Source organism: Heptranchias perlo, chromosome 4 (genome assembly GCF_035084215.1).
Source record: "Heptranchias perlo isolate sHepPer1 chromosome 4, sHepPer1.hap1, whole genome shotgun sequence".
Taxonomy (NCBI): Eukaryota; Metazoa; Chordata; class Chondrichthyes; order Hexanchiformes; family Hexanchidae; genus Heptranchias; species Heptranchias perlo.
The window spans coordinates 32174033-32199708 of NC_090328.1; the positions used below are offsets into that span (position 1 = coordinate 32174033).

Below are 25676 nucleotides of genomic sequence, written 5' to 3' on the forward strand. Positions count from 1 at the left end.
CCTGTCCCCAGGTATGGCCCACCCTTTCAAAAGCACTGTCATCACCCCATCCTCAAAAAAACCCACCCTCAACCCCTCTATCCTCGCACACTACCGCCCCACCTCTAACCTCCCTTTCCTCTCCAAAGTCCTTGAAAATGTTGTCACCTCCCATATCCATGTCTGTCTTTACCGCAACTCCATGTTTGAATCTCTCCAATTGGGTTTCTGCCTCTGCCATAGCACTGAAATGGCCACTAATCAAAGTCACAAAATCCTCTGTGACTATGGCATGGTGCATTATCCTTCCTCATCCTTCTAAATCTCTCTGCAGCCTTTTGACTTGGTTGACCATGCCATCCTCCTGCATTGCCTCCCCATTGGCCAGTGGGACCCCCTCTTCTGGCTCTACTCTTACCTATCCAAACATAGGATTTTCAGAAATAGATTCCCTTCCCATCCCCGCACTGTTACCTCTGGAGTCCCTTAAGGATCTATCCTTGGCCCCCGTCTCTTCCTCATCTACAAGCTGCCCCTTGGCGACATCTACAAATATGTGAGCAGCTTACACATATATACCGACGACACCCAGATCTACTGCGTGTCCAATATCTGGTCCTATAGGAGCCTCAATTTCCTCCAATTAAGCTTTGGGAAGACTGAAGCCATCGTCTTCAGCCCCTGCCAAAAACTCCTTACCGTTGCCACTGATTCCACCTCCTCTCCCATCCCAAGCTAAGCTCCAACCCCATATCCTCTCCATCACAAAGACCATCTAATTGCACCTCCATAATATTGCCTGTCTCTGCCCCTGCATCAGCCCATCTGCTGCTGAAGTCCTCATCAATGCCTTTGTCACCTTCAGACTCATTTATTCTAATGCTCTTCTGGCCACCCTCTATAAACTTCAGCTCATTGAAAACTCTGCTGTCTGTATTGTATCCTGCACCAATTCCCAATTACCTATCACCTCTATGTTTGCTGACCTGCATTGGCTCTCGGTCCCTCAATGCTTCATGGTTAAAATTCTCATCCTGATCAAATCCCTTTATGGCCTCATCCTCCCTATCTCTGTAACCTTCTCCAGCCCTCCGAGAACTCTGTGTTCCTCCAACTCTGACCTCTTGTATATCCCAAAATCCCTTCGCCCTACCATTGGTGGACGTGCCTTCAGCCGTCTAAGCCCTAAGCTCTGGAATTCACTCTCAACAACTTTCTGCCTTTTCGCCTCCCTCTATTCCTTTAAGTTCCTCTTTAAAGCCCACCTCTTTGACCAAAGTCACAGCTCCTAATATCTCCTTCTTTGGCCCATTGTAGATTTTTGTCTGATAATGCTTTCTTGAAGCACCTTGGGACATTTTTTCTATGTTAAAGGCGCTATGTAAATTCAAGTTGTTGTTGTTGTGTATTTGACATAAGCGCTACATATAAGGCTTAAAATTAAAGCAATACTAGGATTTACTTATATGAAAGATTTCTAATGGATTAAAATTTTTAGGTTTGTTTTTATAAGCATCAGATGTTGGGAAAGTAAAATGTGGCTAACAGCAGAGTGGTGGATGCCACATTTATGAAGCTACATAGGCACAATTATACACAGGAACCGCAACATACACCCGTGGCCTTTCGCCCTTGCTTACGAAAATTACAGCTGTATCACATAAAGGGCGACTAAACAAAGAAATTACAAAAAGGAGAGTTAAATGGTTAGCATGTGTACTTGAAAGACTGCAGGCATATTTTTTTTGTTTGTGTTATGCAAATCTTTGTAATAACATTCTAAAGACCTTGCACAATTAAAAACATTTGAATATTTCAGACCTGTTTCATATTCCACTGAAGCAACTTGTGGACATGCTTCATATTCCATCGCATGTGGCTTGTCAATGGATCCTGAAACAGGTTCACAAGTCACTCATGGCAGACTATAAAATAGGTCCACAAGTTGAGGGTGAATTAATCTAAAACCAAATAAAAATCGAGCTGCATACTTTAAATTATTAAGAAATCAAGATGCATAAAACAGACACAACTCATTTTGGTTGGAAAATCCAGCTTAGTTCTAAACAAAGTTGACTTTTAACAGCACTGTTAATCCATTCTGTGTATTATAACTTTTTCTTGAAATTGAGGAATGTTCCTATTGAAATAATGAGAAACTTTTCACTTTTGCACCCAATATCGGTATCAAGCATTCCCAGAAAGCACAAGACCAGGTGTAACTCAAATCTCCCTACGCATTGCCCCGCAATTTACTTAAGTACTGGAGTACTGTGTCCAGTTCTGGGCATCGCACTTTAGGAAAGGTTTGAAGAGGGTGCAGAAAAGATTTACTAGAATGATTCCAGGGATGAGGGACTTTAGTTACGTAGAGAAGCTGGGGTTGTTCTTCTTGGAACAGAGAAGATTGAGAGGAGATTTGATAGAGGTATTTAAAATCATTAAGGGTCTAGATAGGGTAGAGAGAAAGGGTCAAGAACCAGAGGACATAGATTTAAGGTGATTGGCAAAAGAACCAAAGATGACATGAAGAAAAACTTTTTTACACAGTGAGTGATTAGGATCTGGAATGTACTGCCAGAGGGGGTGGTGGAGGCAGATTCAATCATGGCTTTCAAAAGGGAACTGGATAAATACTTGAAAGAAAAAAATTGCAGGGCCATGGGGGAGTGGGACTAGCTGGATTGCTCTTGCATAGGGCCAGCACGGACTCGATCAGCCAAATGGCCTCCTTCCGTGCTGTAACCTTTCTATGATTCTATGATAACTTCCAAATTCGCAAGAGTGTTCCCTATTGCACTTTTTACATTTTCCACAGCAGCCACCTTTGTGATCTCTGTGAAAATGCAAATTTTTGCTGAGTTACTTGAGAATTTTTTTGCCGTACCAAAAAACGGGTTCTGACTGCCCCTTGGTTGCATTTAACTGTCAGACAGAAGAAATTCATTCCATTAATCTGGGCTAGTTTAGAAGCCAGGTCCCTGAGTTGTAAGGTCCATACTGTCACCAACTCACCATCTAGTCTGTGGTAGGGAACTGATTTGTATGCTTTTTTTAGAACCACATTACAAGTTTATACATCATTAAAGTATGCAAAATACAGTTTCCGAAACACAACACCTCTCATCCTCTGAACCAGAGGTAGCTGTTTTTGCTTGCTGTACCACCTTGAGCTTGTCCTGAAGCCTGTTTTGCACGTCACTATGTGCCATTGTAACTCACTTCTTAATTCCATTGTTCCTGTAAGAGAACTGATACTTCTATTACACCAACTATGCCATCTTTATACTGCACTGAGAGGAACATAGGAACAGGAGTAGGCCATTTAACCCCTCGATCCTGTTCCGCCATTCAATGAGATCATGGCTGATCTGTGACCTAACTCCATATACCCGCCTTAGCCCCATATCCCTTAATACCTTTGGTTAATAAAAATCTATCAATCACAGATTAAAATTAACAACTGAGCTAGCATCAACTGTTGTTTGCGGAAGAGAGTTCCAAACATCTACCACCCTTTACGTGTAGAAGTGTTTCCTAACTTCACTCCTGAAAGTCCTGACTCTAATTTTCTATGTCCCCTAGTCCTAGACTCCCCAACCAGCAGAAATAGTTTCTCTCTATCTACCCGATCAGTTCCCCTTAATATCTTGAAAACTTCAATCAAATCTCCCCCTAATCTTCTGAATTCCAGGGAATACAACCCTAGTTTGTGTAATCATTCCTCGTAATTTAACTCTTGGGGTCCAGGTATCATTCTAGTAAATCTACGCTGCACTCCCTCCAAGGCCAATATATCCTTCCTAATGTGTGATGCCCAGATCTGAACACGGTACTCCAGGTGTGGTCTAACCAGGGCTTTGTATAGCTGTAGTATAACTTCTACCCCTTGTATTCTAGGCCTCTAGATATAAAGGCCAGCATTCCATTAGCCTTTTTGATTATTTTATATACCTGTCCATGACATTTCAATGATTTATGTACATGGACCCTTAAGTCTCTTTAGACCTCCACTGTTTCAAGCTTTTCACCATTTAGAAAGTACTCTGATCTATCCTTTTTAGGTCCAAAGTGGATAACCTCACATTTGCCTACACTGAAATCCATTTGACACAGTTTTGCCCATTCACTTAATCTATTAATATCTCTGTAATTTTATGCTTCCATCTACACTGCTTAAAATGCTACCTATCTTTGTGTCATTGGCAAACTTGGAAAAGTGGCTATCTATCCGGTCATTTAAGTCGTTAATAATTACAGTGAATAGTTAATACCCAAACACAGATTCCCCCCAACTGTGGGGAGGGGGGGAAGGGGATGAGCATGGATATGTTTTAGTTCTGAAGAGAGAGTACATATGTGGAGGTCTGTCTTCCCAAACCTCACAACAATGCGAGCAGACAGTGAAACACAGCTTCCCATTTTCACCCTGGTGGAAGCAGAACCAATATTGCACTCCTCAGTGTAGTACAAAAATAGTGTTAATGTACAGTTTTCTCCTCCTTTTCCACCCGTTTGGCTGTGGGAATTGTTAGTGCTGCCATACAACTCTTTTTTTCCCCGTTTAACCTAATTAGCATAAATGATCACTAAAAAAAATGCTCAAAACTATACATACTCTCTGAATAAGTAAAATGTATCACTCAAGTTAATGCATTTCCTATAATGACCCTGCATATCTTTATATTGAATTCTACATTTTTTCCACTCATGTAAGATCATTTACAATTCTACACCAACCCTTGCACTCCCATTTCATTCTATATTTAAGATATTATACTCTTGATTGTAAATTTATCAGAACTGAAACAGATTTGTAATCAAATCCTGTAACATTAGAAATGAAAAACAGGACTACTTCACATTGTATCAGGTACTTACTCTTTGAAAAGTTCAGCTAGACACTGCATGCCATTCTGCAATGCTAAGTCCACAGGCGTCACTCTTTCCTCATTGGGCATCATAACAGCTTGGATACCACCAGGCTGGCACAGCAGAAACTGAGAGAATTTATAAAGACCTAATCTCACTGAAACATGTAGCAGGGTTTCCCTGTGGATTACCTCTAGAAAGAAAGAAAAAGAAAAAGAAATCAGGGTAAAGAGATACTTCACTTGTTTGGAAGTTTTTTAAGCATTCGCCTCTTCACCTACTGCCATTCTTCATCATTGGCATTGGTGAAAACACAGGAGATGAATTATATCAAATCAAGATGCCCGGCAACTGCAATCTCTGCCACTTTCTATCTTCATTCTGATAAACTTCCAAAGAAGTTATCAGCTCAAACTAAAGCTCAGTTTTAAATGTTATTCATATCTATTTCTCTGATCGATTTAACTATCTTTAGATATTTATAGCGTAAAAATTCCAACCCATTTCAGTCATGAACATGACACGATCTGCGTGGAAGTCCCTTTCTGACTACTTTGCGAAATTCCCTTCCATTGTGACGTCACGATTAAAGACAGGACTGGTGGGATGACAGTCTCCTCTGGAAATCTCGCCAAGTCCACCCATTGTACAGCAATGGAAACTGTACCTGCATGATGTAAACGTTCTTGCTGTACGAGTGGTATAAATGGGCTCCAAAATGCTGTTTCCCAACTTTAGAAAACAGCAAATCAACAAATGAACAGGTCAGAAGTGAAATTCTTATCTTTGGCCACTTTGGCCAGACCCGGCTGAAATTTCGATGCCTCTGTATGGAAGATGCCCACAGAGCATCTTTAATGGCCTGGGCATCCGCCCCTTTTATGCAAATGACTATGTCCCCAGAATTCGGGATAAGGTCATCGCCGGGGCAAAGTGACTGGCAGAAGTCCCGTTCCTCTACACATCCAGTGGTGCTGCTGCCTAATCGGAATTTTTACCCTTATATACTAAAGGACTTCAACAAGGGAAATGGCAATAATTTTAAACATCTTCAGAGTGAAAATCCTCAAGAGAAAAAGAGAAAAGATATAGATTATGACATTTCAGATGTGTACCCTTCATCAGACTGAAGGACGTTGACTGACCTGCTGTGTATTCCCAACATTTTCTGCTTTTATTTCAACATTTGCAATTTTTCCTTTTTATTTTACTATCAAATTCTTGGTGAGGACTAAACAAAACAATATGTAATGATATTAATGATAATAACAATAAGTCCATAGAAGGCATACATAAACACGCTTGTTTAAGGTTCTCAAGAGCCCTTCACTACCCTTGCTTGAGTCAAATATGCTATCCTCTAGAATCATTAAAGATTTGCATTTCTGCTATGCAATGAAACAAGATGGTGGAAAGTGGACTGGGACTTCTGCAGCAGCGGTAATGGCCGCCAGCTGGAAGGCCTCCAGCCCTTATGGTCCTCTTAGCTGGCCCTGGAAAAAGAAAAGTTCATCTGTTTGGGGTGGGAGGAGGTTGCTGGCAGTCCCTTATCAGTTCTTCCATTCTGAAGGGATTGAGAGTAACCTCAAAGGCCCACTTTAAATGGGCAAGCTGCTGGAAACCTAGGAAATGAGGCAGGAAGTGCAATGACAAAAATTATCCCTCATTAGCGTACCATTTCAATGCTTCTGAATGTTCCAGATGAAGCTCCCCACCTCCAAAATACCCAGAAATGCACATGAAGTGCAAACTGGGCAGAGAAGATGTAAGGGTCTCTGCCTCTTTTTCCTCTGCTGTGTGCTCAGGAAATAATTGTACCTTGGATGCAAAGCATGAGGAAAAGCAGCCCCTAAATGCCTTGGGCTACAGTAGAATCTATAGGAGCTCCACAGTAAAACAACATTGAGCTTGAGATATTTTAATCTTAACTGGGCTAATGCTGCCGTTAAAATAACGGAGAAAGGATTACAGGAATGCCATACACTAATATCCCATAGTGTCATTTCAAGATCATAGTTATTGGTGGGTCAAATACCAACTAGGCATAGGTGAAGGCACCAGAATAAATCATTGAGGCTATCAACCCAAAAAGGGATAACCAGTAAGGTATTTGGTGGAATGTAAAATATCTGATCAGGTTTGATTTGTGTACAATGGTGTACATGTTAATGCTGAAGTAACAAACAGACATTGTGAAACATATAATGCCATCTCTATACCACCACTTATGATGATAGCAACCTCAACAACCTAGATCATTTTTCTACAACCACTGATCCTGCCTACCAGAAAATGCGTTGGAACACTATCTCAGCACATTCCTGGGGAGGTGAGGGGGGGGCGCAGTATTTCCAGCCATTTCCACATAATTCCGCCTTATTTTTGTGCAATAGAGTTAGCAAAATCTGCGCTGGAGTGTTTATTCATACATTAATTATATCTTTGAATGCAATTACACATGAATGCCCATAACACTGAAAAACTTTCACTCTGATTATGCCAACAAATTAATGTGAAGTTTAAAAAAAAACTAATAGCTTGGAGATGTTAGCAATCAGCATTAATTGGAATGTACAATTAGATACAAACAATAAAGGAATTATGCAACAGTTCTGGACAAAGCCCAATGATTCATTGCATGGGACAATGTTATGACATGTGAGACAAGTGATTTCTGTGTAATTATTAATATACACTAATTAAGCCACTACAAAAATTGTTTCACTGCCTGTAGCTACTACTTTGCTGCAGTATCCCAAATCACCTGAATGGATTGACACATTTGGATACGCTACAGTACTGAAAAATTCAGGAGACATTTCTGTTACTCTTACTGCCTTTGGCTCGATCAAACAATTTCAAAATACTATTTAAAAAAAATTTTCTACAATTTATACACTTTCTGCTCAGCTTAAGAAAAAAATGCATTGCTGGCGTTAAAGGATAAATGCAAAATTGGTAACACCTCATACTTAAATTCTATATTTAGACACTACGGGGGTGATTTTAAACCCCGAGAATGGGCGGGTTGGGGGCGGGTGGGAGTTGAAAATTGTTGTTTTTTTGGGTCGCAACTGCAAAATTTTAGGAATTTGGAATTCCCAATGGGAAGCATGTACTTTCACGCGCCAAAGTTAAACCCGGAAATAAAGCCGGGTTGCGGTCGCGACCCAAAAAACAACTATTTTGAACTCCCACCCGTTCTTGGGGTTTAAAATCACCCCCAACATATTGGGTCACAATTTTTGACTTTATCTGGTAATCTGGTATTAAGTCCACTGCAGTTTAAAAACACCTGTGGTGGTAGATGGGCTTCCAAAGATATTACACTGTTCCCACAGTATGCAGGACATCTGAGTAATGAGGAGATACAGTTACATTGCCTGCTCGGGTTTCTGCATGGAGCTCTGCACGTGACCACAATGCATTAATGACCATCTTCTAACTAGTTAGTGATTGAGGAGATCTGAAAGGAAGGTGGGCTCCTTCCAATCATACAAATGTTATATGGAGGTTTTTTTAAACAGAAAACTGCCTTAGTTTCATTTTTTTTTAAGGAAATTACATTGAAGGTATATACACTGTTGCTGGTGCAAAGCCAAAGCAATGAAAGAAACCTTATTTCAGGCTACTTTCCAATACTTTTTCTCATTCACACCACAAAAAGATGGCTTCCTTAGTCTAGACCACAGTCCTTAAAAACAGAAGCTTAACCTTATTCAAGATTCTTGGTTAGCATTGGCCCAGGAAAAACAATAAACCTTTTTACTGCTACTGAATAGTATCTAGGAATTCCACACGAAGAGCCACATCCCTTCTCTGTATTTCACAAAATAAAGCCGAACTGAATAAAAATTGGCAATTCTGTAACATTTATGCCCAGGATTTGCCTTTTGACCCAAGAACAGTTTCCTTTCAAATAATTCTCACCAGTCCATCTCAATCAGATTTGCAGTTTACAAAACAATCCAAGAAGGCAACGAGTTGTTTGATGGGTGATTTATAAGAAATAGGACAATTTCTGGTGGGCATTCAGGTCTAAAAACTTTGCAATTAGCATGTCAACATACTTTGTCACCTTCAAAGGTTCTCTATAGACATCTCGCGGGTAATTTTCAACTTTGCTACCTGGGCTGTAAACTGGCCCACCCACCCGATTCCAGAGAAATCAATGGAATGAAAATCAGGTGGGTTCTATAAGGGTGGGCAATCCACTCCACCAGGTTACCGCCCAGGCAGCAAAGTTGAAAATTACCCTCCTCAAGTCTGAGCCAACAGGCTGATTTTTAACTGAATGTGTAATCTCCATTTTGACTGTGGTATTTTTGAAGTCTATTTTAAATAAAGAGCCAAAGACAGGATTAAAAAAACAAAGAAGCCATGTACAAAATCCCATTTTTATCACATTTTAGGTCATGAGCCAAAAATTACAGCATAACACCAGCACCAAAAGTACAATGCAAAGACAGCTAGATCCCTGGCTTATTTTCAAAGTCTTACAGGAATTCTTACAGCTAGAGTATCATTTGCTTGAAATTTAGTCCACACTCTTTCCATAAAAACACACCCCAATTACTTAACTACAGAGAATGTAGGCAAAGGTTTGCAAAAGCTAAGGCTTAGAGACCCTCAAGTATTTACAGAGATACTGCTGGAGTTCAACGAGCTAAACCTGTATCGCCTACCAACACTAGTAAGCTTTCTGCTGCTTGTCCAGCTATGACTATCCTACCTGTTAAGACTTTGCTTCGCAGAATTATCTGGGGCAATGTGGGATGAATCTCAACACTCAATGACACATCCACCTTCCAGATTCCAATAAATGAGACAAGCTGGTTGGTCAATCACCAGCTGTCCAAGAGCACTGCACATCGCCCTGGCTCAGGTATTAGCTTACTGAGGAAACTGCAGCAGGTCGATCTAGTTCTGAAATTCCAACTCCAGGCATATCATCTCGGAGCCACCTCAACCCTCAAGCCTACCCCCTTCTTCTCCTCCCCTAAGGAGGATAGTCACCCATTGTTGGTCGTTAGGCAAGGCAGGTAGCAAGTGCCAATAGCTCATCACACATAACAGGGTGAGCCGCACAACTCACCATAAAATACATTGGTACATTGCCGCCATCCTCCTTATCACAGCATGGGTGTATGCCATACTCCTTGAACAATTGCTCCATCAGTTGGAGGTGCACAGCTTCAAGCAATTTCTTGCTTCTCTGCAACCCAACCATGATCGGTACCAAGCTTTCGATAAAAGAACTCACATTCAAGATAATGACTTCCAGCAGCTGTTGCTCCATAACTCAGAGGTTCCTCATTAGTTGTATTATGGGGATCTGCCTTCAGTGTGATAGAAGCACCTACAAAGGGCAGCTTGCATCTTGATATTCTAAACACATTGGGCATGATTTTAACTCGGAAAATGGGTGGGTTGGGGGCAGGGGTGGCAGTAAAATTTTTAAAATCTAAAACCTGCCCCCAACCCACCCATTTCCGGTTTTAACGGAGGCGGGACGAGGGGCGGGCAACCAACCCGATCTTAGGAGGCTGGTTGGTCACTAAAAGCTTTCAAGGAGGCTGCGGGTCTCCATTTTAACAGATTTTTTGTTTATAACTACTGGGGACCGGGATTCCCAGGCCTTCTGCTTCACGCCATTTGAGAGGAGGCGAGAAAACCCAAAACTGCAGGTAAGTGCCTTTATAGCACAGTTTGTGGGTCCGGAGGAGCAGGAGTGCTTCCCCCAGGTCCAACAAGCCTACCTGCAGCAACCCCCAACCACGATCTCCAATCCCCCCCCCCCATGATCTCTGAACCCCCCCCACGAACTCCGACCCCCCTCCAATGATCTCCGATCCACCCCTCACGATCTCCGACCCCCCCAGATCTCCGACACCTCCCCCATGATCTCCAACCCCCCACCACGGTCTCCAACCCCCCAGATCTCCGACAACCCCCCCCACCCAACAGTCTCCAAAACCCCCATGATCTACGGCCACCCTCACTATCTCTGATGCCTGCGATGACCCCCAATCCCAACCCCCCAGATGACTGAGCCCCCCCGACCACCCGATGACTATCCCCCCTATGACTGAGCCCCCCCGATGACCCTGATGACTGAGGCCCCCGATGACCCCCAATAACTGAGCCCTCCCGATGACCGAGCCTCCCGATGACCGAGCCCCCGATGACTTAGCCCCCCGATGACTTAGCCCCCCGATGACTTAGCCCCCCGATGACTGAGCCCCCCCAATGACTGAGCCCCCCCAATGACTGAGCCCCCCCAATGACCCCCGATGACTGAACCCTCCTGATGACCGTGCTCCCCGATTACCCCCAATGACTGAGCCCCCAAATGACCGAGCCCCCTGATGACTGAGCCCCCCCAATGACCCCCAATGACTGAGCCCCCTGATAACTGAGCCCCCTATGACTGAGCTGTCCCCCATGACCCCCGATGACTGAGCCCTCCTGATGACCGTGCTCCCCGATGACCCCCAATGACTGAGCCCCCATATGACTGAGCCCTCCGATGACTGAACCCCCCGATGACTGAACCCCCCGATGACTGAATCCACCCCCGATGACTGATCCCCCAATTAATGAGCTCCCCCCGATGACCCCAATGTCTGAGCCCCCCAATGACCACCCCCCCCCCCCAACAATCTGAGACTTACCTGCTTGCATCATCTTCCTTCCTCATCTCCCTTCCGACTGAGTATCAGCCTTTCAATCAGGCTGTCCTGTCGGGTGGGAAACCGTCGAAAAAAAGACAAGACATCCTTATGTCAAAATTTTAAGGATGCCCGGGGAACCCGTACTTACGGGTTTCTCATCGGGAATTCCACCCTCCCGCCCCCTTCTTGGCTCCCGGATAAAATCATGCCCATAAGTTCAGTGCTCCATACCAAGTTTACTCATTTTAATCAAGGTCCTTGTGCAAAGAGCATTGGCAAAGAGGCAAAACTGCTGTGAACCGACCTACCTCCCCACCTCAACTTACATGGACTCCAAGGCAGCATTAGAATATCTTCCTCTACACCAAGAACATAGTGTTATGACAAGAAAAAAATAATAAATGAATAGGATAATCATTCTCCTTATGCTGTACTCTGCACCAAATCACATAATAAGTGCAATGTTACTGAGCCCCACAAACAAAACGGAATCCATTATCAGTCACAAATAGCACAATGTATCTAGCACAAGGTGCTTGGCAATAAGAAAGATGGAAATTCATGGACTCCTTTGCACAGACACCTACAAAACTAGCCCAGGCAATGGCATCTTATGCATATGGAAATTCTATCCATTAATTGCATTATTTGAAAAAAACAACATTCGCTAGTCAAGTATGTAGAATCATATTGTGTAAACTAAAGATTAAACATATAATTACCTTGCCCTGCCCACTTTCCAAGGACATTCCAAGAAGGTGGTAACTCTAAGTGTTCAACAGCAGCTGTCAGCTTCTCATCTAAAGACTGCAGAGCCTCCACAGTTAGGCCAAATCGTTCAAGCAGAGTCAGGTGACTAGTGCAAGTGGTTGTGTCAACACTTTCAACCAGAACCTGAGCTAATTCATACGCTACATCCTGAATGTAGATAATCTTACTGCACCCAAGGATAGATAGTGAATTTCTCTCTGTGTACATGCAGGCAGAAACTGTAACACCTTCCAAAGTATCGTGACCTGCAATAAAACACATGAATAAATATGTACACACAAAATGACAAATACAGTACTAAATATATAAATATATTTATAAGTATTAGCACTGGCTTGTGGTAGCACTTTCACCTCTGAGTCAGAATGTTGTGGGTTCAAGTCCCACTCCAGACACTTGAGCACATAACCTAGGCTGACACTTCAGTACAGTCGTGAGGGAGGGCTGGACTGTCAGAAATGCCATCTTTCGGCCTTTACCAATATGGCGGGTGGAGCATTTCCGACTTGTAATGGGGCGCGTTTCCTGCCTGCCACATTGGAGGCTCAGGAGGCCATTTAGCGCCTGATAAAAGGACGCTGTGCAGCCAAATTCCTAGGCCGCATTCTTTTCTGATGTTGTGGCTCTAATTCTTTAAACATTGGGCTGTTTGATAGCTCCATTTATGTTACAGAGCATGTAACTAGACTTTTAAGCCCCTCCACAGGTGTCTCCAATTCCACCTAAACACCATCCCATCTTCTATTCTTGCATTATAATTTTTTCTTTTACTGCTGGCTCAATTCTGACAACTTCTTGTCGACGCTTACAAACTTTTTGGTATTGTTATTGTAGAAACAGATCTGTCTGATTTTTCTGAAGTACAGCTTCTGTTTTAAACCACTTTTAGCTTTGGCTTTAAAAGTTAGCTGTTGGAAGGGGTGTTTTTATTTGTCTACTAAGTACTCTTTGCGCTGTTGGGTGCCTGTGCTTCCCACTTGGTGTATTGTACTTAAGAACATAAGAACATAAGAAAATAAGAAATAGGAACAGGAGTAGGCCATATGGTCCCTCGAGCCTGCTCCGCCATTCAATCAGGTCATGGCTGATCTACGACCTTAACTCCACTTTCCCGCCCGATCCCCATATCCCTTGATTCCCCTTGAGACCCCCAAAAATCTATCTACCTCAGCCTTGAATGTATTCAATGACTCAGCATCTACAGACCTCTGGGGTAGACAATTCCAAATATTCAACTCCCTCTGAGTGAAGAAATTCCTCCTCATCTCAGTCTTGAATGGCCAACCCCTTATCCTGTGACTATGCCGTCTAGTTCAAGACTCTCTAGCTAGGGGAAACAATCTCTCAGCATCTGCTCTGTCAAGTCCCCTCAGAATCTTATATGTTTCAATGAGATCACCTCTCATTCCTTGAAACTCCAGACAGTATAGGCCCATTCTACTCAACGTCTCTTCATAGAACAAACCTCTCATCCCAGGAATTAATCTAGTGAAGCTTCATTGTGCCGCCTCTAAGGCAAGATAGGGAGACAAAAATTGTACACAGTATCTGAGGGGTTGCGAATGGATCTGAGCACCGTGCAATCATCAGCAAATATCCCCATTTCACCCCTCAGATAATGAATCAGTCCGAGCCCGCATGCAGCAAGAGCTGGACAACATCCAGGCTTGGGCTCATAAGTGGCAAGTAACATTGATGCCAGACAATGACCATTTCCAACGAGAGAGTCTAACCACCTCCCCTTGACATTCAACGGCATTACCATCACCGAATCCCCCACCATCAACATCCTGGGGGTCACCATTGACCAGAAACTTAACTGGACCAGCCACATAAATACTGTGGCTACAAGAGCAGGTCAGAGGCTGGATATTCTGTGGCGAGTGACTCACCTCCTGACTCTCCAAAGCCTTTCCACCATCTACAAGGCACAAGTCAGGAGTGTGATGGGATACTCTCCACTTGCCTGGATGAGTGCAGCTCCAACAACACTCAAGAAGCTCGACACCATCCAGGACAAAGCAGCCTGCTTGATTGACACCCCATCTACCACCCTAAACATTCACTCCCTTCACCACCGGCACACGTGGCTGCAGTGTGTACTATCTATAGGATGCACTGCAGCAACTCAACAAGGCTTCTTCGACAGCACCTCACAAACCCGTGACCTCTACCACCTAGAAGGACAAGGGCAGCAGACACATAGGAACAACACCACCTGCACGTTCCCCTCCAAGTCACACACCATCCCGACTTGGAAATACATTGCCGTTCCTTCATCATTGCTGGGTCAAAATCCTGGAACTCCCTACCTAACAGCACTGTTCGAGAACCTTCACCACACGGACAGCAGTGGTTCAAGAAGGCAGCTCACCACCACCTTCTCAAGGGCAATTAGGGATGGGCAATAAATGCTGGCCTTGTCAGTGACGCCCACATCCCATGAACGAATAAAAAGAAAGTACTCCAGGTGAGGTCTCACTAAAGCCCTGTACAACTATGGTAAGACTTCCTTACTCTTGTACTCCAACCCACTTGCAATAAAGGCCAACATGCCATATGCTTTCCTAATTGCCTGCTGTACCTGCATGCGAACTTTTTGTGTTTCTTGTATGAGGACACCCAAGTTAAGAAGAGAGGGGCAATGGCCGGTGTCAGACTTATGGGGGTAGAAATTGGTCATCTTTGCACCTGCTTTCTATTGGAGCAAAAATGACCAATCTCACCGGGCTATGCCCTGCGCCCCAAGGATGCCTGAAAAACGTCCAACTCCATATTGGTCTTGTACGATTTTCAGGCGTCCGGGGTTGCTGCCCAGAACAGTCGTTAAGCCCCTTGCCTATGCTAATGAGAGGCTTAATACCTGTTTTAGGACCACTCAGTGAAATTGGGGTGCCCTGATCATGTGACACCTGCCTGCAGTTTGCAAATGTTATTGCGTTATTACCCCACAGATTTTAATACTCCTCCGCGCTCCACATTAAAATAAAAAAAACTTACCTTCTTGGTGGCGGCCACATCTACGCCAGTAAAACCTGAGCAGAGTAGGCCCAGTGCTTAGGGTTCTCAACCCTCCCGGAATAACCAGGAGTTACCCGAAATCAGGGGTTCCAATCCCAAGCGCTGCCTAATGCAGCCCGAGAGATCAGCGATTTAAATTTCCCGCCGCACTGCGCCCACATCAATGACAGACACTGTGTGAGGTACTGTAAATAATTACTAACTGTTAGCCTGGCATCGGGAGTCAGAAGGAGGTTAATCTTCATTCATTTTAAACAGAATCATATCCAAGCCTTTTCCACAGAGCTCAGAGCCGGCACCCGCAAAGAGCCATGACCGGCCCGGGGTTGGGGGGGGGTGGCGAGGGGAGGGAGACTGAGGAAAGGGGGCTCGGGGCCAGATGGAGACTGAGGAATGGGAGCATGGGGGGAGAGATGGGGACAGGAGAATAAGAACATAAGAAATAGGAGCAGGAGTCGGCCAATGGGGAAATGGAGGCTCGGGGAGAGAGGGAGACTAGGGGATGGGCACAGAGATGGAGACTGGGAAATAGGGGCTCGGCGGAGAGATGAGGGCTCAGGGAGAGAGGGAGACTGGGGAATGGGGTGGGCATGGGGCCCACCATTTTCCGCAGAGCTGGGAGCAGCAACAGGAAGGTGGTGAGTGGGAGCGGCACTGAGAGAGAAGCAGTCAGTAGAGGGGCAAGTGAAACATGGGGGTCTTAATATGGGTAAACAGTGAAAGATTATTTCCACTGGTAGGCGAATGGGAACTAGGGAATGGAAAACAAGGATTCTTACTGGAAGAAACGAGGGGGAAGGAAGGAGGAAGATTCTCGAACAGAGGGCTATTAGATCGTGAAATCCTTCACCACATATGGCTATTGAGGTTGAGACTAAAACTTCATTTCAAAGAGAATGGGATGAGCATTTGATCACATGATCAGGCATCACTTGATTAGGATGCCATGTGATCAAACCTCCAGGAATGCCGCTAACCAGAGTGTCCTAGGCTCAACCATCTTCAGCTGCTTTATCAATGACCTTCCCTCCATCATAAGGTCAGAATTGGGGATGTTTGTTGATGACTGCACAGTGTTCCATTCCGTTCCATTCGCAACCCCTCAGATAATGAAGCAGTCCGAGCCCGCATGCAGCAAGACCTGAACAACATCCAGGCTTGGGCTCATAAGTGGCAAGTAACATTCGCGCCAGACAAGTGCCAGGCAATGACCAACTCTAACAAGAGAGAATCTAACCACGTCCCCTTGACATTCAACGGCATTACCATCGCCGAATCCCCCACCATCAACATCCTGGGGGTCACCATTGACCAGAAACTTAACTGGACCAGCCACATAAATACTGTGGCTACAAGAGCAGGTCAGAGGCTGAGTATTCTGCGGTGAGTGACTCACCTCCTGACTCCCCAAAGCCTTTCCACCGTCTACAAGGCACAAGTCAGGAATGTGATGGAATACTCTCTACTTGCCTGGATGAGTGCAGCTCCAACAACATTCAAGAAGCTCAACACCATCCAGGACAAAGCAGCCCGCATGATTGGCACCCCATCCACCACCCTAAACATTCGCTCCCTTCACCACCGGCGAACTGTGGCTGCAGTGTGTACCATCCACAGGATGCACTGCAGCAACTCGCCAAAGCTTCTTCGACAGCACCTCCCAAACCCGCGACCTCTACCACCTAGAAGGACAAGGGCAGCAGGCACATGGGACCAACACCACCTGCACGTTCCCCTCCAAGTCACACACCATCCCGGCTTGGAAATATATCGCCGTTCCTTCATCATCGCTGGGTCAAAATCCTGGAATTCCCTACCTAACAGCACTGTGGGAGAACCTTCACCAGACGGACTGCAGCGGTTCAAGAGGTGGCTCACCACCACCTTCTCAAGGGCAATTAGGGATGGGCAACAAATGCTGGCCTTGCCAGCGATGCCCACATCCCATGATCGAATAACAAACAAAGTTGGCAACCCTACCGGTTTTGTCTGAGGCCTTACCTGCTTAAAGCCACACACTTTCATCACCCCGGTACTCACCAGCTCCCCAAGGTCCTATGAATCAATTTCAAGATCCACGTCCTCACCTTGAAACGCTTCCAAGACCACACCTTACGCTATCTCAGTGACCTCTTACACCCTGATGTCCACACTGACACCATTCACTCCCAACACAGGCCGACTCCTTTTTCCCTCTCCTCTTTTCTCTGCCATTGACAGCTGTTCTTTCAATCATCATGACCCTGTCCTCTGGAACTCCACCTTACCACCTCCTTTCCTGCTTTCAAATGCCTACTGAAGATTTTGATTTTCAATACTTTTTCAGTCTTTCTCCTAACTCCATTCTACATATTCTTTTTCTCATACTGGTGTCTATTTTCTTCTCTCTGTAAAGCTTTCCAAGACATCTGTCCTATGTGAGTTGGCTACAGTAGATTGGGAAACTAAATTAAAGTTTATGATGGTTGAAAAGCAATGGCAAACATTCAAAGAAATATTTCAATATTCTCAACAAATATACATTCCATTGAGAAATAAAAACCCAACGGGAAAAGTGATCCAGCCATGGTTAACTAAAGAAGTTAAGGATAGTATCAGATTAAAATAAGAGGCCTATAATGCTGCCAAGAAGAGTAGTAAGCTTGAGCATTGGGAAAGTTTTAGAAACCAGCAAAGGACAACCAAAAAGTTGATTAAAAAGGGAGAAAATAGAGTATGAAATTAAGCAAGCAAGAAATATAAAAACGGATTATAAGAGCTTCTACAAGTATGTAAAAAGGAAGAGAATAGAAAAAGTAAACGGTGGTCCCCTAGAGGCCGAGACAGGAGAAATTATAATGGGGATTCAGGAAATGGCAGATACGTTAAACAAATATTTTGTATCTGTCTTCACAGTGGAAGACACAAAAAGCCTACCAGAAATAGTGGGGAACCAAGGGGCTAATGAGAGTGAGGAACTTAAAGTAATTATCAGTGGAGAAAAAGTACTCGAGAAACTAATGGGACTAAAAGCCGATAAATCCCCTGGACCTGAAGGCCTACATCTAAGGGTTCTAAAACAGGTGGCTGCAGAGATAGTGAATGTATTGGTTATGATCTTCCAAAATTCCCTAGATTCTAGTACGGTCCCAGCGGATTGCAAGGTAGCAAATATAACTCTACTAATCAAGAAAGGAGGGAGAGAAAAAACAGGGAACTACAGGCCAGTTAGCCTGACACAGTCGTCGGGAAAATGCTGGAATCCATTATTAAGGAAGTGATATCAGGGCACTTAGAACATCATAATATGATTAGGCAGAGTCAACATGGTTTTATGAAAGGGAATTCGTGTTTGACAAATCTATTAGAGTTTTTTGAGGATGTAACTAGCAGGGTAGGTAAAGGTGCCACATAAAAGGTTGCAAGATAAGGGCTCATGGGATTGGAGGTAACATATTAACATGGATAGAGGATTGGTTAATGGACAGAAAACAGAGAATAGTGATAAAGGGATCATTTTCAGGTTGGCAGGCTGTAACTAGTGGGGTACTGCAAGGATCGATGCTTGGGCTTTAGCTATTTACAATCTATATTAATGACTTGGATGAAGGGACCGAGTGTAATGTATCTAAGGTTGCTGACGATACAAAGCTAGGTGGGAAAGTAAGCAGTGAGGAGGACACAAAGAGTCTGCAAAGGAATGTAGACAGGTTAAGTGAGTGGGCAAGAAGGTGGCAGATGGAATACAATGTAGGGAAATGTGAGGTTATTCACTTTGGTAGGAAGAACAGAAAAACAGAATATTTTTTAAATGGTGAGAAACTATTAAATGTTGGTGTCCAGAGAGACTTGGGTCCCTGGTGCAAGAAGCACAAAAAGTTGGCATGCAGGTACAGCAGGCAATTAAGAAAGCAAATGGCATGTTGGCCTTTATTGCAAGGAAGTTGGACTACAAGAGTAAGGAAGTCTTACTACGATTGTACAGGGCTTTGGAGGGACCTCACCTGGAGTATTACATACAGTTTTGGTCTCCTTATCTAAGGAACGATATACTTGCTTTAGAGGCGGTGCAAAGGAGGTTCACTAAATTAATTCCTGGGATGAGAAAGTTGTCCTATGAGGAGAGGTGGAGTAGAATGGGCCTATACTCTCTGAAGTTTCGAAGAATGAGAAGTGATCTCATTGAAACATATAAGATTCTGAGGGGGCTTGACAGGGTAGATGCTGAGAGGTTGTTTCCCTTGGCTGGAGAGTCTAGAACTAGGGGGCATAGTCTCAGGATAAGGGGTTGGCCATTTAAGACTGAGATGAGGAGGAATTTCTTCACTGAGGGTTGTGAATTTTTGGAATTCTCTACCCCAGAGGGCAGTGGATGCTGAGTCATTGAGTATATTCAAGGCTGAAATAGATAAATTTTTGGACTCTAGGGGAATCAAGGGATATGGGGATCAGGCAGGAAAGTGGTGTTGAGGTTGAAGATCAGCCATGATTGAATGGCGGAGCAGGCTCGAGGGGCCAATTGGCCCACTCCTGCTCTTATTTCTAATGTTCTTATGTGAGGAGTACTATATAAATGCAAGTCATTGTTGTACAGCTCTAATATCAATGTGCATAGCTGTGGGTAATGCATAATTCCTTGATGGTCAAACAGACAGAAATGATTAAATACACTTAGTAGGTTGAAACACTGGCACTAAAATTTACTGCCACGTAGATTTTTTTATCTCTTAAGAGTTTAATCATATTCCCCTTGAAGACCAAATTCCCATTCTTTGCTAATTTCCTAAAATGAATGGCATGCACTAAGTTTGATAGAAGAGATCCTGCAAATATTCTCAATATCAGTTTCAGGTTGCTAGGGAACAGAATCTAATTCACTATTTATATGTTCATACAATTCTGAGCATAAAAAAAAGTTTTCAAATGTATTTTTACATCACATTGAATAAATTATCCAATTCAATTTCTGTGTGCTTACCTGGAATAACTGATTCCAGTGTGTTAGCATCAAGTCTCTGTGCCACAGTTACATGCATCTGGCGTGAACCCTCATAAACAAAGTACAATTCCGTATCCTCAGGTAAGAGGCAGGTCTCTTCGAACACTGCTAACATAGACTGTTGTCCCTGCAAAAAAAATATTAAAAGCATCTAATCATTAGCACACGTACATGGGAAACCAGTTTAGAATAAATACGAGAATTAATTCTCATACCATTTATACTGGTTGGAAGGCTTTGCACATTGATTCAATTGTGTGCTGCAGTAAGATATGAGTTTTATGCTGTCATTTCATGAGAGTAATACATAGGACACATCAAACAGGTCTGAGACATTTACTCAGGGAATGAGAAATGAGAGAGGGAATATCTCACACACCTCCTGGGTGCCAGTTAAGAGCATCACAGTTAAGAGCATCACAGGTAGTAACCTAGGAACAGGGTACCTGTCTACCTTCTCAGTCAGGGAATGGTTGCAGCATGGGGTGATGTAACCAAAAAGAAAGCAGATAATAAGCTATTAAGCCAAATTGTTTTGTGTAAAAAGGAAGGGAAAGTGGAAGGAAAAGGAAGAGATAATTTCAAGGGGGTGATTTTAAACCCGAAGAATGGGTGGGTTGGTGGTGTGTGGGAGTTGAAAATAGTTGTTTGTTGGGCCGTGACCGCAACCCGGTTTTATTTCCAGGTTTAACGTCGGTGCTTAAAAGTACAGGCTTCCCAACGGGAATGCAAAGTCCGAAACTTTTGCGGTTGTGACCCAAAAAAACTATTTTCAACTCCCACCTGCCCCCAACCCACCCGCTCTTGGGTTTTAAAATCACCCCCCAGAAGTCTATTTAGTGACCATCGATGTAGTGCCATAAAAGCAGGGGGAGGGTTTACACCAGAATTTTGTGAAATGCTTTTTTCCCTAAAAATGAAGATAGGTCACATGTGGCAGTAGTCTTACAATTAACCACAGAATCCCTGGCTAGGGACGAGAAATATCAGACAAGGTTCCCACTTCTGATTGCCATCCAGTGATTTCTGTCATGAATTGTGCATGTAGATGTTAGGTATGGATTGAAGGTAAGATTGAATTTTTCTGCGTTCAACATGTACATACTCCATCACTTGACAGCACAGGTAAAAAATGGAAAAAGAACAAAGGAAAAACAGACTAGCATTTATCAGGCACATCACATAATCTCCCTCCCTAAACCCTTCTGAATTGTTGCTTCTCTCCCTTGAAAAACCTCCACAAAACTCATTCTTTTGACCATACATTGGAATTAGGGTGTTGCAGGGCTTTGAAGTGTTTCTGTTAGCATAGCTATAGAATCACAAAGTTTGCAATCTCTTACCCCTTCAATGCAGATTGTAGAAATTAATTCAAGATCAGAGAAGGTGATAGATTAGCAAAAATTGAGATGAGCGTACTTGTGACATTTTCCCCTAGGTTTTGGGCACAAATCCATCCAGGCTAAGAGGCTTACAACCACTTGTATATTCAGCAAGTCAGCTGAAGATTGAGGATTTAAATTTTGTGCAAAGCAACATACCGTGGAGGACACCATGTACCCATTTGTCTCATTTGCACATCTCGCTAATGTAGTTCTTCATTATTAACTTGTGCCTCTCCTAATTTTCTCTCCCTACCCCCTGCCATTGTAGTTTAATACTTGTACAAGGCAGCCTGATTTGTACCCATTTCTTTGACTGGATCCAGAAAAGTGGTGGGAGAGGGGGCATTGTAAACAATGATCTCCTTCTAGAAACATAAACACCTTGTGAAAAACAGAGCAAAATTACATTTTACACAGGCATGGGGTGATAAGAATTAGTTTTGACTCTGGCCTAGGTATTTCCAGCAGTAAATATTACCACAAAGAAATAGTCACAAAGAAAAATGCAGAAACCTCAAAATATTTGTTTGGAATTTGTCACGAATTTAATTTGAGACTTATGAAAAAGAGTCCTGCAACCTTAGTGTGGATTGCCTTTACTGTCTTTAGCATTGCAACTTTGAATCTGCTGACCCATTTATTTAAGCCAGTTAACAGATGGTACAATATGAAAAAAAAGTGGCAATGGAAAACTGCTGCTACTTTGCAGCTGACAGTAATCCTTTGATGTGCACTTTTCAACTACAGAGCAAACTGTCAACTATAAATACTTTCAGGCACAGCATATTTGAAATCTTGTCATAAAAATTATAAAACACCCTAACACATATATTGACTTTTGCAACATTATGCTTTGAAGTATGCCTTGTGTCTGTCAAGGTTTGTGCTGTAACTTCACTGTGCCCCATTCAGAGGCAATGTTGGCTAGACTCTGCTCCATCAATACCTTCCACTTAACAAATCCAAATATGCCAAGAAAAATCTACAAAACAATGGTTTCAAAAAAAAACCACAGGAAGACATGTTAAAAAAAAGTAACCAACAAACAATAACAGCATAGCAACATGACTAAGGCAGGAACTTTCACCGACATCTTACTTCCTGGAAATATTTCAGGCAATTTCGATGTTTCTATGGTAATTAATGATTAGTGTCAGACGGGGAAGAACAAACTTGGAAGCTTTGCACTGTCAAAAGGAACTAAAAGTGCATAAACACTTCAAAATATTTGACATGCGGCACCTGCTATTGGAAATGCAAGCTACTTAGCATTCTTCATCCAGTCTGTTCGTTATCCTTTGCGGCGTTAAAATTATAGTTTCCTGTGCTTCTCCATATGGTGTCATTACTTGAAATACTCACGTTGCAAAGATTGTAAATATTTTGCAAACTCATTCTAAATTCAGTAAATCCACCTCATCTTACAAATGGAATTAATTAAAAACAACTTTCCACATTACCTCAGAGCTTCCTCAATGCTAACCATTTGAACTGATTCAACATAATCAGGTTTCTTTATGCATTTTCAGCTCTTGGATGTATTAAACTGAAAAAGAGATTTTTTGCATTGTGTGGAACCTACAGTACACAAGCCCTAAAGTCTGGCTATAGGCCAAGAAAGGCAAGATTCAGCAGTCTCGGCATCCTTGGGGTTACACTCACAGTACAGATCAAATCAAACCTCAGAAAAATGTTTCAAACCACAACAAATTATATTTCTATTCTCTTTAAACAGATGTGGAATACAGTGCAGTGCAAAGGCTTTTTGGTGTTACAAACTCACTTTGACCCATAGGAAATTGAGCATTTTACTTCAGCAAACTGAAAAAAATACTGAAAAACTAAAAAAAGACAAAAGAAATCCTCGGTTTTGTGTCTAGAGGCATAGAATATAAAAGCAAGAAGGTAATGTTGGACTGGTATAGGACCTATGTTTAGCCACAAGTGAAGTATTTTGTAGTTTGGGGCACTCCATTCCAGGAAGGATGTAAAAGCAATGGAAAAGGTGCAATGTTGATTGTACATGTGGAGCATAAACACCGGCATGGACCTGTTGTGCCAAATGGCCTGTTTCTGTGCTGTACATTCTATGTAATTCTAGATTCATTACAATGATGATAGGATAATACCATGGATGAGGGGTTACAGATATGAAGAGAGATTTGAGAAGTTCAGGCCTTTTTCACCAGAGCCAAGAAGGTGGTCTGACAGAAGTCTTCAAGATTTTGAAATGGTTTCAACAACATTATAATTAGGTAAATAGTGATAGATTATTTCCACTGATCAATGAGACAGCAATGATAGTGATCATCTGAAATTTGTGCCCTAAAAGATTTGGAATTTTTTTCACACACAGAGGTGGTTAGAATGTGGAATTTCTGCCACGAACCATTGTTAATGCAGAATTCATAAATTCTTTTAAAAGGAAATTTGATAGCTGTTTTGAAAAAAACATTAAATGTGATGTGGAATGACAATAGGTGGCTCATATGGAAAAAAACACTAGCACAGACTTGTTAGGCCCAATAGCCTGTGTTTGTGTTGTGACATTCTATGATTCTATCATCCATTTCAAACAATCCGTAGGAAGCATACATAGACAGCTGATGAAAGCCAGAGGGTTCCTTTCAACATTTCCACTGCAAATATTAGATTGATAATGCTTTTCAAAAGCATTTGCAGATGAGTTTTCCTTTCTTCCCCTCCAAGTCTTTGGCAAGTATTAGGCAGTACTCAGTGGGATTGGGAGAGGGGAAGAGAACAGAAATCCTTAGTTGTGATTATTTCTATGTGAAAGAAAGCAAGGAAGAAAGAAAGAAGGAAAGAAAACAGACAGACAAAGAAAGAAAGCACTGGAGCGAACCCAAATGGAGGAGCAAACAATAATAACAAATAACAACATTGAAAACAACATTTAAAGGACTGATCAATAGAGTTTAGCAGAAATATATTCCACTAAATAATAAGAACAAACTAGCTATGAATGAGCTGCCATGGATAAATAAAAAGGTGTGATAAAATTAAATCTAAAGAAAAAGGCATATGCAACGTACATGAACAACAGAGGTGAGGATGTCAAAGGGGAACATGATGAGCTTAGGAAAGAAGTAAGAAAGGCAATTAGGAAGACAAAGAGGAAATAGGAAATGAAAATAATCAAAGAAAAAAAATAGTAAAGTATCCTGTAGGCGCATAAGTTAGAAAAGGAAAATTAAGATTAGGATAAGGCCACTAAAGGACGAGCAAGATAAACTCACAGGAGAAGATACTACAATGGCAGGATGCTGAAAAGATACTTTGCCTCAGCTTTCACTGAAGAGGCTAACAAAGAGGAAATAACAACAGTAGGGAGTCAATAAGTCAATAGGGATATTCCAACAGTTAAGATAGAAAGAAAGGAGATACTAGCCAAACTAGCCAAACTTAAGGAAGACAGGATCCCAGGTCCAGATGGATTGCATGCACAGATACTTAAAAAGATAGCAGAGGCACTAGTTTCCATATATAAAAGTTTAGTCGAGAAAAAAATAGTGCCAAAGGACTGACAAACAGCAAATGCAATCCCCATCTTGAAAAAGGTTGATGGAACTAATCCAGGGAACCATAGACCAGTTTGCTTAATGTCGGTGGTAGAAAAAATATTAGAATCTTTGGTAAAAGAACAGATAACTAAACATCTAGAGATGGAGAATATAATCAAAAATAGTCAGCATGGATTTCTAAAAAGGAAGATCATGTTTAACCAGCTTTATCAAATTCTTTGAAGAAGCTACAGGAAAAATAGACAAGGCAAATGCAGTGGATGTAGTGTACATGGACTTTCAAATGACTTTCGATAAGGTACCACATAAGAGACTTGTGACAAGGGCCAGGGCATGTGGAGTCAGGGGCCAAGTAGTAGAATTCAATATAGCAAAATGTGAGATGGTTCATTTTTGTAAAAGGAATAAGGAAGCCACTTATTCCTTAGAAAGTAAGAAACTAAATGGGGTAGAG

At 42.6% G+C, this 25676-nt stretch overlaps 1 protein-coding gene across 3 annotated transcripts in view; it reads right to left on the reverse strand.

Moving 5' to 3' along the window:
• arhgef28a (Rho guanine nucleotide exchange factor (GEF) 28a) overlaps positions 1 to 25676 on the reverse strand; it is a 406494-nt gene that overhangs the window by 298935 nt on the left and 81883 nt on the right. For 2 of the 3 annotated variants that reach the window (XM_067982721.1, XM_067982720.1), the window contains exon 1: positions 4861 to 5021. In XM_067982721.1, the coding sequence (XP_067838822.1) occupies positions 4861 to 4943 (83 nt within the window). In that variant the 5' untranslated portion in view covers positions 4944 to 5021. Of the gene's footprint in view, positions 1 to 4860; positions 5045 to 12247; positions 12542 to 20274; positions 20423 to 25676 lie in introns of those variants that run through there. The other variant, XM_067982722.1, reaches the window with a different exon arrangement.